The sequence below is a fragment of the Chamaea fasciata genome, unplaced genomic scaffold, assembly GCF_029207755.1.
Source record: "Chamaea fasciata isolate MVZ Bird 193981 ecotype frontalis unplaced genomic scaffold, bChaFas1.0.hap1 SCAF_23, whole genome shotgun sequence".
Lineage (NCBI taxonomy): Eukaryota > Metazoa > Chordata > Aves > Passeriformes > Sylviidae > Chamaea > Chamaea fasciata.
In genome coordinates, this window is record NW_027094108.1 from 861,345 (window position 1) to 876,198 (window position 14,854).

The following is a 14,854-nucleotide window of genomic DNA, read 5'->3' on the forward strand; positions in this document are numbered from 1 at the left end:
AGGGAAAGTTGTGCCACTGGCCAAGGCACAGGGATTGCACAGGACCTGTCCTGCCAGGGCTCTGCATCCCATGGGATACAACTGCAAGGGAAGCAGTGGTGAGTTGGTGGTGACAAACAGAAGGAGGGACAAGCAGGTGAGAAACTGAGACTGGGTGAGGGGTGGGAGAAAAATTTTATTTGAGAAAGCAGCTCCTTTGACCAGAGAGCAGCTCTTTGGCATGAAAAAATACCTGGGTATGGGGACCTAAATCAACCCCCTGGGAGGGATGTAACAACCCAGGCTGCTGGACTGTGCCAGATTCAGCAGTTCATTGCTTTTATCTCACTGATGGAGGTTCTGGTCTCTTGGAAAAACACCCTGGAGCACCAGGAGTGAGTCTCTACAAAGCAGGAGGAGAAACAGGCGAACAATCTGAGTTTTTCTCAGATTTCCCAACAAACAGCTGGGGTTCTCTCGCTGCCCTTCAGCAGAAGCATAGGCTGTGCTCACTGGCAGCTGGTGTCGGGCTGCAGGAGCACCCCCCCGAGCAGGGCCATGGGGGTCTGTCCCCAGGCTATGACATCCCCCTGGGGCTGCCCTGCCCTGCACAGCGCCAGCGCCCGAACCTCGGCGGGGCTGAGCACTCTGCTCCACAGCTTCACCTGGCTCAGCCACCCCGCAAACCCGGCTGAGAACGTCCCCAGCAGCGTGTCCCTGTCCTTGCCGAGCACCAGCGTGCCCCCAGCCCTGCTCACGTACCCCTTCTGGATGCTCTGTGCCTTGCCAGCTGCCCCGTTGAGCCAGAGGTTGGCTGTTCCCTCCCGGGAGGCCCAGGCGATGCAGTGGTGCAGCCAGCCCTGCGCCTCGTGCTGCAGGGGGAAGCTGAGGAAGTGCCCTCCTATCCACAGCCCCAGCTCTGAGCCCACCGTCACCATCAGCTCGTGGTCGCTCTCCCCAGTGGAGTAGGACAGGATGGTCTGGCTGCCCACGGGCTGGGCTCTGCTCCAGAAGCACAGGGTGAAGGCTTGGAGAGACACGGCACGCAGGGGGCGAACCTCCACAAAGCTCTCAATGTTCTCCACGGGGAAGTAGAAAGCTGGAAAGGTGCTGGGTTCTGTACCTGAAATGACCAAAAAAGGCAGCAGTTACATTTCCTGTAAATAAGCCCAAAGCCTGGAGAGTAACACCCACAGAACTGCTAGGGCTGTGTGGTCTGAGTTTCCAGTTACTGGTGTGTTGTGCCAGCAGGGAAGGGGCTTGAAATGGTGAAAAGCTGAGCTCCCTCACCCAAATGTTTGGGAAAATAATGTTTTTTCCTCCTCTTTTCTCGTGTGGGATAAAATAGAGGTGATGCTTATTTGTCCTGGGGGAACTGAGCTGAAATTTTTCACTGTCTGTAAAAATGTGCTCCCACGTGGCAGGAGAGAGCTGCAGCTGCTGTGGGAGTAGCTGGGTTGGGGCTGCCCTTGATGGTGGTGAAGGATTTCCACCAGCAGACCCAGATATGGGACCAAATTCTGAGTGTGTCAGTACCAAACCTGTCAGTGGTTTGGGCCTCCAAGGTCAGCAGGGCAGGAGCTCCCCATCCTCACCAGGTGAGCTGCACTCAGCCCGTGATTCTCACCTGTGTGGCTCAGTCCATTCAGCAGCTCTCTCTTCAAGTCCTGCAGCTGCACCTGGATTTGATCCAGCCTGAGGGTGAGCTCCTCTGGGTGACACTGTGCTGGAGCAATCAGACAGCTGAATTTACAGGAGGCTGGGACCTGCACGTGGTACATTCTCTCGTTTGAGCAAACCCTGTGCTTGAGCATGCAGCTCCTCTCCTCTGCGTGGTGCCTGGCTGCCCAGCCAGAGCCGCTCCCACACGCTCCAGGCACCAGACACACCTGAGCTCAGGGTCCTGACGTGGCGCCAGGTGTGTGACACTCCAAAGGCAGGGCTGGCACACACCTTAAACAAGGGGTGCCGGGGGGGGGACACCTCCCCCTGAGCAGGGACACCTCCACCTGAGCAGGGACACCTCCACCTGAGCAGGGACATTTCCCCCTGAGCAGGGACACCTCCCCCTGAGCAGGGACACCTCCACCTGAGCAGGGACACCTCCCCCTGAGCAGGGACACCTCCCCCTGAGCAGGGACACTGCTGCTCCGGCCAGGGGATTCCAGCCCACGAACAGAAAGGAGTCAGAGTTTCACACGTCCCCCGGGGGTGTTTGTGCCCCCCAGGTGTGCAGGGTCCCCTGGGGCTCACCCTGGGCTCCCCGGGCAGGGAAGGAGGCCTCCACCACGCGGCCCTGCAGCGCCTGCACGTGCCGGTAGTCGTTGCGCAGAGTGCGGTTGTGCCAGTCCAGCAGCGTGTTCTCCAGGAGCTGGATCTGGGACAGGGACAGCTCACAGGGACAGGGACAGCACACAGGGACAAGGACATCACACAGGGACAGCTCACAGGGACAGGGACAGCACACAGGAACATCATCCAGGGCATGGGGACATCACAGAGGGTACAGGGACATCACACAGGGCACAGGGACATCAGAGGGCACAGGGACATCACACAGGGACAGGGACTGCCCAGAACTGCCGTGCACACCCCACAGCTCGGGGTTGCACTGAGGAACTCAATTGACAGGAACCCTCGGGGTCTCCTGCTGAGCAGCAGGAGGGGAAGGAATAGAACTCTTATCAGGGCTCTTATCAGATAATTCCTGATAAAGGCATTTGGCCTGGGGGAGTTCAGATAATTCCTGATAAAGGCATTTGGCCTGGGGGAGTTCAGATAATTCCTGATAAAGGCATTTGGCCTGGGGGAGTTCTGAGCACCTGCCTGGTGATATGCATGGATGGAGATGCTGCTGCTATTCTGTACCTTTCTCACTAGTGCCTTCCAGCCTTCCCCTGCCAAAAAGAGTGTTTTTTTTTTTCAAAGAACTGCCACTACTGTGGTTTCAGTTTAATCTTGCTCTTCTCCGGGAAGAAAATGTTTCTGATGCTTATTATTTATTAACTTGAAAGCATTACTTTCAGTGTAAGTCTAGACAAGGAAAAACCCTGAAATACCTTCTAAAATCTGCCCATTATCCTGTAATTATTTTAACGTTATGAATGGCTCTTTTTGGTTTGGGGTTTTTTTTTCAGGGGGACTCTCTTGCAGTAGTTTTTGCCTCGTTAATTCTCACTGCTCTCTTCCTTTTCATGGCGCTTCAGGGTGGGCTGAGCTTAACAGAGCAGAGAGTTTTGTTATCAGTCACCAGCCCTGGGGCCACCTGCCACACAGCCTGACCCTGTTGTGACGCAGTCACAGCCACCTGTGATTCCAGTTCCCCGGGAATCCATCCCAAAAGCTCCGTGCGAGAGAAGCCCAGAGAGCTCCTCTGCTCCCGAGATCCCTGCAGGACAGAAGGGGAAGCGCTGGGAGGGAAGAGGAGCTGGCGAAGGCACTGACCTGTGTGTGTGACAGGACGATCGGGGAGTGGAAGATGGTCCAGATGACGCTCTCGGAGCACGGCGGGGTGGTCAGGGAGCCCTGGTACCTGTAGAAGTGGGAGAGGTTTTCTGGCAGCATGGCTTGGACGTCCAGGGAGCTGAGCGTGGTTGATTGACCTCCAAAGGAAGCAGAGATGATATCAGGAGCTCACGGGGAGGGAAGAGAGAGGTGGAAGTGCTCTCCTGCAGGCTGCAGGGAGCTGATGTTTGGTGCTGCACAGACCTCCAGGAGAGCATTTACTGCTGCCCTGAGCACCTTCCCCACAGCCCTGGAGCTGCGCAGGGCTGAGGATGCTCTGGCAGCACAGCAGCAGGAGAACACCTGACCCCAGGGGCAGCGTGTACACACAGGCTGGGAGGATACCAGGGACGGAAAACGGCGTCGCCAGGCCTCACCTGCAAACCTGATCCTGGCCAGTTTGGAGATGAATTCACTGTAGTAGGTGTTCTCAAAGTGCCCGTCCTAAACACAGCACAGACACTTGGTCAAAAGGGGTCACCTGCCTGTCCTCCTCACTGCTGACCCCTTGTGAGGGGCTAATTCATCAACTGGGACACAAAGAAAACAAGGACCACCACAGACTCCTGATGGGCTGGACAGTGCAAGGCATGGTCAGGTTTGTACAGCTTGGGTAGAACGGTGAACGGGATTCTTTCTTACTGCTTTTAAATCCACACTGAATCAAATGTTCCCACTGGCGAAGCAGAGCAAGGCTTGGAGGCACAGCAGGGAAACCCCAGCTGCCACACCTGATATTCTTATAGATGGGATAGAGATATAGATGGGAGATATAGATATTATCATATATATATCTATCTTATATATATCTATTATATATAAATATATGTACAAAAATACTACATATGGGGCAGTTTTCTGGGGCTCCCAAGTGGTGTTGGCTGGTGTTGTGTGAAGCCCAGGGGAAGCAGCACAGCCTCCTAAAGAGGTGCCAGGCCCCATCTCCTGGCCCAGCTGTACAAACCTGGCCCGGGCTGTGTCTGGGGGAGGTTTTAGCTCAGCCAGAGCCCCCTGTCCCCAGCCTGGGTGACACCTACCGTGTACAGGAAGGCCAGCACTGCCAGCCCCTGGGGCTTGTCTTTGGCTTCTTCAAAGCTCGAGTAGGTGTCAGAGTTGTAGTGGACAATGTGCAGCTGCAGAGAGGGATGGGGTGGTTTAGCAAGGAGTGATGAATGGCTGCTGGGTGTTCAGAGGGACAGTCACCACCCCAGTTCGTGCTGTTTGTGCCTCCTACCAGGCCAAAGGGACCTTTGGTTTCACAGCTTTGTGGTGACTGTGGGGGGACAGCTCCGCCTCTGAAGGACACCAGTGCTCTTGCCGTGGCTTTTCTTGGAGCCTTCTGTGCTCAGGCTCAGCCCTCCCACTGCACCAACCGAAGCCCTTGTGGGAGCCCTGGTTCCCCCCTGCCCCTGCAGGTTCTGTGGGATGCAGCCTCCAATTCTGGAGGGCCCAGAGCCCCTCCCTGCAGCCCTGGTTCCGTGTCTGAGGGGTTTTGGTTTTCTGAGATTCTTTTCCCTGGGAATTTTCTGTAAACAGGAGAAATGTTTTTGTAACTGTGCTGTGCTATTCATTCCTTTTCCTAGGAGGAATTTCTCCTTGCTGTCCCTCTGCTCTGACCAATGTGAGTGAAGAGGTTTTGCCTCTGTTTCACCAATCAGAATGGTCTGTGGGAAATGGTATAAAAGGGAGACACATCCCAAAAATAAAGGAGTCAAACACAGGTACAGTTACAAAAACATTTCTCCCGTTTGCAGAAGATTCCCAGGGAAAAGAATTTCGGAAAACCAAAACCCCTGAGGCAGGGAGGCAGGGCTGCCCCTCCCTGCAGCCTGCGCCGCACCCACCTCGGCGAAGTAGCGCATCCCGTCGATGGTGTGCTCCGAGCCGCTGCTCTCCAGGTCCAGCCCACCCCAGTGCAGGTGCATCTGCACAGCTGTGTACACACCTGGCAGCCCTCTGGAGATCTTCATGCTGGGGGGCAGGTCGATCTGAACTGGAAAAGGACAGGACCAGGGGCTGCAGTGGGAGCAGCCCTGCCCGTCCCTGCAGTGGCACCTCCTGCCATGGCCAGGCACGGTCACCACCCCAGAGTGGGAGGGGAAACTGTGGAATTTAAAATTTAAAACCTTTCCTGGGCTCAGGCTGGTGCAGCACAGGAGGCACAAGCAGGAGTGGGCACTGCCCAGTGCCCTTCTCCCCCTGAGCAGCTGTGTTTGGCACTAATTAGGCACTAATGAAAGCTCTAATGCTCAGCTCTCTCCCAGCACATCACATCTGGCACAGCTGTTAACCTCTTCCTTCCCAAGGCACAAAAGGGGAATAGGAATCAACACAGTGGCTGGCCTCGTGTGTCACCACAGCTCCCAGTGAGGCCCAGCCATTCTGGGAACGCCCTGCAGGTTTAAAAACGCTGTCACTGCTGAAGGATTTGTGGACACAAACCTCTTTTCTTCTCCTTGCCAAGGTGAAGTCACAAACCCTTTGTCTTCCTGGTAATCCGCTGCCAGAAATCCTAGATTATGTTAATAAATCTAGGAGTGAAAGTGGAGAATTGCCTCATCCAAATGAAAGCCCCCAGCACGTTATAAAAACTAGCAACTATCCTCACAAAAGGCAGCACAACATATTATTAATTAGTCATAGTTTGGGTTTCTGAAGAGTTTCTTTTGTTTGTGAACTGTTTATAGACAGACCGAGATGAAAGCATGTTGCCTTTTAACATCCCAAAGGCTCTAGAGTGGGAGGGATAAAATAATCTACCTTTTTCTTAAGTTCCCTGCTGACTGCCTTCCATAATGAGGGTTATTTACTTCAAGTGCCTCACCAGGGTTTCTACTTTCGACAAAACACAGCCGGGGAATTGTGCTGTGAGTCTGTAACAAGCCTAAGGCCCCTCTAAGATATTTTAGGCAAATATTTGCTGCGAGCACAAGGAAGGGAGTAGCCTGGTTTGCTTCACCCATGTGCAGTGTGAGTGGGGAGCGTGGCTGCTCTGAGCTGGCAGTGCCTCGCCCCTGTTAGCCCTGGCTCTGCCAGGAGGTGGAGAATCAGCTGGAGCTGAGCGGGGTGAGTGCAGCCGAGCCTTCCCCAGCACTGCTGCTCTGCAGGTTGGCCTCTGGCCATCCCTGCCCTGCAGGGACAGCACAGCACAGCCAGCCCAGCTCGGCCCCTGAGCAGATCACTTAATGAGGGGCACACTTGAGGTCCCAGTTAAATCTGCCCCTGGAGGAAGAGGCACACGTGGATGACATTTTAATTTTTCAGAGCTGCCAGCTGGAGGACCAGCCCTCTTTAAAACAAAAAGAAAGGTGCAAATACAGAAGGCTTTGTTAACCCAAACCTCTCTGTTAACCACAGCAAAAAGGCATTTCCAGGTGGGATTTAGCCTGGTGCTAACACATCTACAGAAAAAAATGAACCTGGTTTCCTGGGTGAGACATTTGGCCTTTGACTCTGAGAGTCTGTAAGGAGAGTCCTGCTGATAAATCCCTCTCCTGTCCCTTTCAGATCTGCTGAGTGTTTTCCCTGAGAGATTCTGCTGCCCTGTCCCATCTCACTGAAGCCAGTAGAAAAACCCAGCCTGACTCACAGGAGCTGTGAATAGGGCCGGTCGTTTGTCTTTGTGCTTTAGGAAACTGCCCCACACCAGAAAATCATTGTTGGGAAGTTAACAAAAGAATGGGCAAATACACACATGCAGCCAGAAAAGCTAAACCTGCAAGAATTAATGTCTAGGCAGGCAGGGCAGTAGTGCTGACAGAGAGCTCCGGGTTGGACGCCGAGTTTGTGTGGGCCGCACAAAAGGAGTCACAGTTTTCAGGAGCACAATCACAACAATCTTCCTCTGCTGGCACTTTGTCTCCTCACTCCACTGCCCTCACACCGTATTTGTCTCCCTTTGCTGCAGGCAGGAAGAAAGAGCAGCAGTGCAGGATTCAAGAGCTGACAGCTTTACGTTCCCAACACCTTCCCAAAACTGCTCATCCTCTCTCCGCTGCAGCCATCAGGAAATTCTCTCCTTGCTCATCTGTAGTCCAAAGGCATTATCCCAACAGTGCCAGCTGATGAATTATTTAGGCAATGAATTACAGATTGCAGCTGGGGAATCTGGGATCTCCTAAATTACAAGCATTGCCCTGAAACCGTGTAGCCAAAGGCTGGGCTTTCAATGTGTGCTGTGTTTCAGTTTCCTTTCCTGAGCCCCAAAACACCAATCCTCTGCCCGTGTGGGAGGGATCCTCCAGTGTTGGACTGGGTGACCTCCATCCAACCAAACCTGGCATGCAAAGGTTTCCATCCCTGTCACTTCTGATTAATGCACCGGCCAAAAGATGCATTTTTCTGAATGCAGAGGAGTCAGTGAGCCCCAAATACCTCTCACTGCTGCGCTCCTGTTGTCTTGCAGCACATTAAAGGAAAGGATCGATCTGGAATTCTCCGGCTGCATTTTTATCCCCTTTTCATGTCCAACAGAGCAAATACCTTGCAGAAACCCATCTGCCTTTCATTTGTCTGGTTCGTTTTTGTATTTCTGGACAGCTTTCCTGGGTGGCTGAGAAAAACTGCAAACCTAAGAGGGCAGGATGAAGCGAGATGGCCAAGTTGAGTTCAAGGAAAGGGCATTATCAGTGAACGCTTTTCCACAGGTGAAACAAAGGGTCTGCTCCTGCCCTGAGCCTTACCCGAGTGGCCGTTGTTGGTCATCCTGAGCTGCCCCTGCAAGGGCCCATCGTAGCCGCTGAGCTCCAGCTGCAGCTCGGGCTTGTACCTCACTTTCCTCCTCTGGATGTCGATCGGGGACTGCTGCTTGCCGCCACAGTCCGGGAAGTGCTGTCCCCAGTGCTCCTCATCCAGCTCTCCTTCTCCTGGAGGGGAGGCGAGGCAGGTGACAGGGATGTGCTGTTAGCCAGTGTCGCGGCGCTCCCGTTCGCCAGCGGGAGATGCCAATCTAATTACCGAAACGCCGCGAGCTGCCGCCGTAAAAGGTTGCTTTGCCTTCCCCGGAGTGAAAATACACATGATTGTGTCTGCAGGACAAGGGTGCTGCGAAGTCAGAGACCTGCATTGCAGCAGCGGCTCGGTGGTTGCTGCAGGCTGAACCTCCACCAAAGAGGAGCAGTGTTTACATGGAAATGGGGATTTAAATGGGGCCCGACTGCCAGAGGTGTGGAATTGGCTTCTTAACTCGTGCCAGTGAATAGGATCAAGGCAATAGGCAGGAAGGCTCAGCTTGGGATCAGGAACTGACAGCAATTAGCTATTTTTATCTAGGGAGAGAGCAATTGCAATAATGCAATCCTTCGACAACATCCTTTGTTTTAACTTTGCCCACTGAAGATCATAAAAGGATTAACATTTATTTCAGTGAGCTCTGCAAACAACCTCCTGACACAAACGTAATTTAGATAAAATTTCACACAAAAAATAATAAATACCTAAATAAGTACTCCTTAGTGCTCCGGACTGCCTGGAATATGACAATAAAATAAGAAGGAGGCAGTATTTAAAGCTTTTCCTTGAAGGATCATCCAAAGGGCAGCTTTTCTTCTAACACATTTAAAGATTTCCCCCATTGTCTGAACCTCGCTGTGCTGCCAACCCTGACAATGTGTCCTAACCACACAAAGGAGTCAAAAGAGGTGACATTGAGGAGAATCACTTTCCAGACGCGGAGGCATCAATAAAGTGGAATAAATTAGCTGCTCTGTGATGTCTCACTAAGGGACAGGAGCGGCACGGAAGGGAGGGAGCCTCTCCAGCAGCAGCAGCGCCAAAGCAGCCCCGTTTTTACCTTGGTACGTCCAGGACACCTGGTGGCAGAGGCCGAGGGGCGCCAGGAGCAGGGGCAGCAGCAGCGCTGCCATCAGCGCCTTGTTGTACCTGCAGCCAAGGGGAGGGAGCGCGTTAAAAACCCTCAGCAAACCCAAACGCCGATTTCCTCCAGCTCCGGCCTTTCCAGCCCCCCTCCTGCCCTCCTCCTCACCCTGCCCAAGCAGTGACCGCAGCGCAGACAATCCCTTTGGCCAGTCAGCTCCACCGGCCCTTTTGGCTGAGCTGTCCCCGCGGAGGGAACAGGTTTGCCCCGATGGCCAGAGCTGATGCCCTCGGGTCTGACCCCTGCGCAGCTCTGCCCCCTTTTCCTGTCCATTCATTCCTGATGAATGGGCTCGACAGAGCTTTGTAAGCAAAACCACCCGACCCCGGAGCTCAGAGCTGCTTCCCTTCACACAGAGCAAGGAGCCAAAGGCAGGAGGCATTCACAGGACTGGATCTCAAAAGTGCAGAGCAGTCACAATCTTACCAGAAATCAAAACTGTAGACACTTAGCTCCTCCGAAAACCAGACTCCAGAGACTGGGTTTAAAAGCACTACATATCCCTGAGCCTCAGCACTCAAAGCATTTTGCTTTCAACACCTTCCCTCATCACTGAAAATCTAGTCTTGAATGGGAGAGATTTGCAACCTTTGAAAAATTCAGAGCTCTCAAAAACTATTTAGACTTGAAAGATACAGGCACCATACAAGAGACTGAAACCCTGGACGGCTTTTCAGAAAACACACAGGAATTCAAAGAAAAACTAGCAGGAGACAGGTATCTAAATGCTCTTGTGGGCTTCAGTATCTCTTCAGACACTTGATTTCCTTAAAAATGTGTCCCAAGCAAATACTTGTCTGTGGTCCAGTAAAAGTCATCCGGCAGAACAGGGAACAGACCGTGGATTCTCTCCCTGCCTTTTTGTATCCTGTCACCAGGCAAATGCCATTCCCTTTGAAAAACCTCCTCCTCCTCCCTCAGGAATGACACACTGCTGGCAGCCCTTTCTTCCCAGCCGTGCCCCCAGCTCCTAAACCCACGGTTTCAAAACAAAAGGGGAGCACAAGTCTCCCCAGGAATGGAATTTTTTACCTTCCATGGAAAAGAACTAGAGATTCCAGCACGAGCAGCGTAGCTGGGCTGTTGGGTTTAGGTGACAGGCAGCAGTATTAAACACGGGGCAAGAAAGCTCAGATCAGTGAAATCTCTGCACTTCTGTCCCTGCCACTTGTGATAAAATTGGCAATTCTTTTCAGAATTGCCAATTTCAGAGGTGATTTTCAGCCACTCAATTAGGTGGCAGCAACTGAGGTGAGTCTGGGGTGAGGGTGAGCTGCACAGGAGGCAAGACTCGGTGTGGCAGTTTGGGGCAGTTTGAGCAGGACAGGCCCCAGGATGCTGCAGCACAGGCAGCCTGCTCGTTCTGTGATTCTATGAATAATGACAGCAATTCAACAGTAAGAGGCTACAGGTGAGCTGCAGGTGCCGCGGGAGCTCAGGTTTCTGTGCTGAAGAGCACAAGCAGGTATTTTACTCAAAATCTTTGTCTTTGCAGGTGAATTGTTAACACAAGAAGGCCTTTCCTGGGTTGCTGGTTTGTGCAGTGCATATTTAGTCTTTGGGAACTGCTGATTAACACTGAGCTGATTAACCAAACGTGTTTTTTTTTCCTCTCTCCTCTGAAGAAGTCATTTATTCTGACGGTTGCACTGAACTGTGTAAGGACCAAACTAAGCAAACCTGCCCTGCAATGCACTTCTTAATCCTTGTGTATCCAGTTGTGTAAATAGGCTTTGGAATTAGCTGAGGGTGAAATTTTGGCGGTTTATACCTCTTTGCACTTCAGGATTGCACACAGCAGCACAGGAGGGTGTGAGGAAGAGTCCGGCACAGGAGGTCACCTCTGCACTGGAGCACCTCACCTGTCACCTGCCCCTGAGTGCAGCAGGGGTGGGGAAATGGATGTCACACAGTGACACATCCCTTGCCTGGGCTTTATGGATCAGCCAGCCCAGTCTGCACAAAGGACTTGAAATAAAGCCCACACGGGAATGTACCAGTGCCAGGAAACTGGAGGTGACAAGTGAATTAATTTTTAATGGAGCTTTTGCAACATCTGTGACATTTCACTTGACAGCAGCAGGAGATGTGGGTGCTCAGCACATCCCAAACCCACATCTCTATTAGCTCCAATTATTGTCTTTAAGGTCTCCCCTAACCCAAACCAGTCTGTGATTCTACGAAGATTCAGCAATCTGTGGAAAGGATTTACTAAGGGCACAAAGCATGAATTTGTTCTGGGGACAGGACAGAAAAATCATTTTAATTAAGTTCTTTAAATATATTAGGTTACTGAGCTTTCAACTATGAGCTGAGTGTTATGGAAGTCCTCCTGTATATACTGCCCATGTCAACCACTGGTTACTGGTTCTTGGAGCTTTTTTAGTGTCTGTGGTATCAAACCTGGCTGGCCTGAGACTTGTCTTGGTCAGCTCTGGACATACTTGCTGGAGAGAAGAATGGACACAGTGCCTGGGAACTCCAGGTAGCACGGCAGCACCGTGCCTGAGGTAAGCTGGGGGTTCACAGGTGAAGGAACAGGACTCATCCCTGCACTGAGATTCAGCCAGTGAGAAAACCTGATGTTGTGTGTGTCAGCCGTAAATATTCTTGGCATGATTTCTTCCCAGTGGCAGGGAACTTTCACACAGACCTCAGCCTTCCCCCTCCCTGCCTGGACTGCAGTGGGAAATAAGCCTTTTATCCCACATCGTTGGCTTCCATGCACTTCACTTTTATCTCTGCAGCTTCCCCTGACTCTTTGCCATCTTTTAAATCCTCCTTCTCCCAGGCTGTTCTCTGTGTCCTCGATGGCCTAAAGCTCAGCTCCGGTCTGACATTCTGAGTACTGGTGGCCACATTAAAACCTTGACGTGGCATTGAAGTAGCTGGCTCAAACCTCAGTGCTCCTTTGACCCAGAACTTGAAAGGGTTAACTCCTCTGCCTCTGAATCAGCAGGAATTCCATCAGGGCTTGCAGTGAGAGCTGCATCACTCGCCAGCCAGCCCAGCAAACATTTGACCAGGAACAGGATGTTTGAAGTGAGATGGACAGAGTGCCTTCAATCAGGCCATCCAGGTTTTTCTGAGTCAGTCCAAAACCTCTTCAAACAGAGCTCTCTCTGCTGAGGTTGTGCTGGATGAGTGAAGGCATCCAGAGCCTACACAGGTTTTATGAAAGGCAAAGATCAGCCAGTGCTGGCAGGCCCAGACCCATGAGGAAAGCTGACAATAGCTGTGTGGACTGAAACACGAGATTCTTTTATTCAACAATTCCTGTAATGTTTCTACATCGTATTTCCAAAACTGGCCCTCTTTTCTTTGAAATTTTGCCCATGCTCTTTTTTTTTTTCCTTCCCTTTTTGCCCCTGGTTTTCAAGTACATACAGAGATCACAGAGGTAGAAAAGCACTGGAATTCATTTCTCCAGTTTGCTCAATCCCTTTAGACCTCCTTCATCTTATACAATATTTTGATGTATTTGACTAGATTTAATCATAGAATCACAGAATGGTTTGGTTTGGAAGGGACCTTAAAGAATATCTGGTCCAACCCTCTGCCATGGGCAGGGACACCTTCTTGCCTTCTTCTGATAAAAATTCAGACACCTTTATGATTCTGCTGAAGCTTTGTGGAAGAAATGGGCTTTGAGGCAGTCAGAGACAGACACCAGAGATCTACACCAGTGCTCCTAAAGGCAGGATTTGCCCATTTGAAAGCAGAGAGGTTTCCTCTGTGAATTCCATTTCACGGTCTAACAGATCTCAGCATTAGCTACCTGCAGTTCATTGTCAACCTAAATTTTCTTTTGCTCAGTTTCAGCCAATTACTCTTAGTTATTGCTGTAACCCTTGGATTATCTTAAAATAGTTTTCCCTTTTTAATGTTCACATCACTTCTGGGCTGGTTATCACCTCGCTGCACCATGGGCAGGAGCAGCCTTTCACTGCCATTTCCCCAAGGTGGAGAAAAGGACAATGCGATGCTATAAAAAGGAGAGAACATGGTCAAATAATCCCTCTTCATTTTCATTTCCAGGAAATGTCGTTACAGCCCTTGTAATGTCTCTTTAGGGCTGCTCTACAGACTTTGCTGAAAGGGGATTTCATGTTCTCGATCTCTGCTTGAGACTTTAGAAGAGAGCAAAGCAGGAGGGCAGGATTAGGAAGGGGGAGGCCAGACTTGCCACTGCATTGAGTGTGAGGAGCACTGGAACGTGGTCTGAGTGTGGGGATGGAAGGAGCTGTGTCCAGAGAGAGCCCTGGAGAGATGCTTCCATCACCCCAGGGCTCTGTGGTGCACACTGGATGGGGCAGAGAAGGAATAACTCGGTGACAAGGCAGCGTGGCAGCGTGTGCCACTACCTGTTCACGGTGTAATTAGTGCTCGATACGTATCTGCACTGCTCCCCTTAAACATGTTCAGTTTGCTCCTCATCTCCCGCTGTTACGGCAGGCAGGGGAAGCACGACTGCTGCTCCATCCCTCTGAAAATCGACATGGGCGGTGCACAAACAGAGGAGAAGACCCCAAGCCCCTTAAAAAACAAACAAACAAACAAACCCGGTGCGGAGAACAAGTAAAGACTCTGGAAACTGCTGCTGCCCAGTGCTGGCTAAGCACTTCTCCTTTCTGCTTTCAGCTGCATTGTGTGTTGAGCAGCTGTGACATCCAGTGGCCAAACACAATACGGTTGGGTCTGGTACAGACCTCTTCATACGTGGCAACAATAACAGAGCCCTTCCACGGCACTTTTCATCTTCAAAAAGCTGCATAAGCACCAATCCGTTAACCCCTGCAGAGCTCAGCGCGGCAGGGCAATGCGGCGATCCCAAAAGCACCCACAGGAAGGACAGCACTCTCCAAAGGCATGGCCAGCAGCCCTCCAGGCACGTGGGGAACCTGCTGCAGGACCAGAGTGCAGGACCTTCAGCCCCAAGGCAAGGAGCAGCCGCCAGTGATAAGGGGTCAGAAAGGTGCGGCTCCTGATGAAGAGGCCACACCTGAGGGATGGGTTGTGCTTGTTTCCCCAAGAGCAAAAAAAGTCCGTGGTAAAAGAGGGAGAAAGATGGGGAAAGCTGAGAGATCCCAGCAGGAGCAGAGCTGCTTTGGAAGAGATCCTTTGTCAGAGGGCTGGCCTGAGGAAAAAGCTTCTGCAGAGATTTTCTGGAAATATCAGAGGACTTTGCTGATAGATGTTGAAGGAAGGCAGCACAGATGTGGAATTGGATTAAGAAATGCAGTGGTGGAATTGAAGAAATGTGACTACAGGGAGATGCCATCTTAACCTTCCCTTGTAGCCCAGGCAGCAGAGCAGCCTTGGCAGATGTTTTACGTGGGTGTCTCTGGTGCCAATCTGGTGCCCCTTCCTTTTGCTGATAAAAGCAAACTTCAGTGAGATGATGCATTGAGATCCAAACTGGGGACAGATGCACCCAGTTTCAGTGACCAAGGAACCAGTCCCTGCTTTCCCGAGGTCATCAGTGCCCCAGGGTTT

The 14,854-nt window shown here is 51.7% G+C and overlaps 1 protein-coding gene across 5 annotated transcripts; it reads right to left on the reverse strand.

Moving 5' to 3' along the window:
• Nucleotides 1-108: 108 nt before the first annotated feature.
• On the reverse strand, nt 109-10,677 carry CA6 (carbonic anhydrase 6). 5 transcript variants are annotated; one of them, XM_066202959.1, is made up of 10 exons: nt 10,391-10,677; nt 9,275-9,363; nt 8,166-8,348; nt 5,328-5,476; nt 4,521-4,616; nt 3,861-3,927; nt 3,424-3,581; nt 2,233-2,356; nt 1,607-1,705; nt 109-1,102 (listed from the first exon to the last, which is right to left on the reverse strand). In XM_066202959.1, exons 2-10 carry the CDS (start codon nt 9,345-9,347, stop codon nt 489-491), a joined length of 1,563 nt encoding a protein of 520 aa, XP_066059056.1. In that variant the 5' UTR covers nt 9,348-9,363; nt 10,391-10,677; the 3' UTR covers nt 109-488. The 5 variants fall into 5 exon arrangements, with proteins under 5 accessions (XP_066059056.1, XP_066059057.1, XP_066059058.1 ...); XM_066202960.1 differs by lacking the exon at nt 10,391-10,677 and adding an exon at nt 9,785-10,036; XM_066202961.1 differs by lacking the exon at nt 10,391-10,677 and adding an exon at nt 9,467-9,495.
• Nucleotides 10,678-14,854: the final 4,177 nt, after the last annotated feature.

What these genes read in the sequence shown, in the direction of transcription:
- CA6 (XM_066202959.1), bottom strand. Translation starts at nt 9,347, where the DNA reads ATGGCAGCGCTGCTGCTGCCCCTGCTCCTGGCGCCCCTCGGCCTCTGC. An exon ending in TGCTGGCCTTCCTGTACACG is followed by an intron (nt 3,928 to 4,520) that starts GTAGGTGTCACC and finishes TGCTGTGTTTAG; the next exon opens with GACGGGCACTTTGAGAACAC. An exon ending in TCGTCCTGTCACACACACAG is followed by an intron (nt 2,357 to 3,423) that starts GTCAGTGCCTTC and finishes TCCCTGTCCCAG; the next exon opens with ATCCAGCTCCTGGAGAACAC.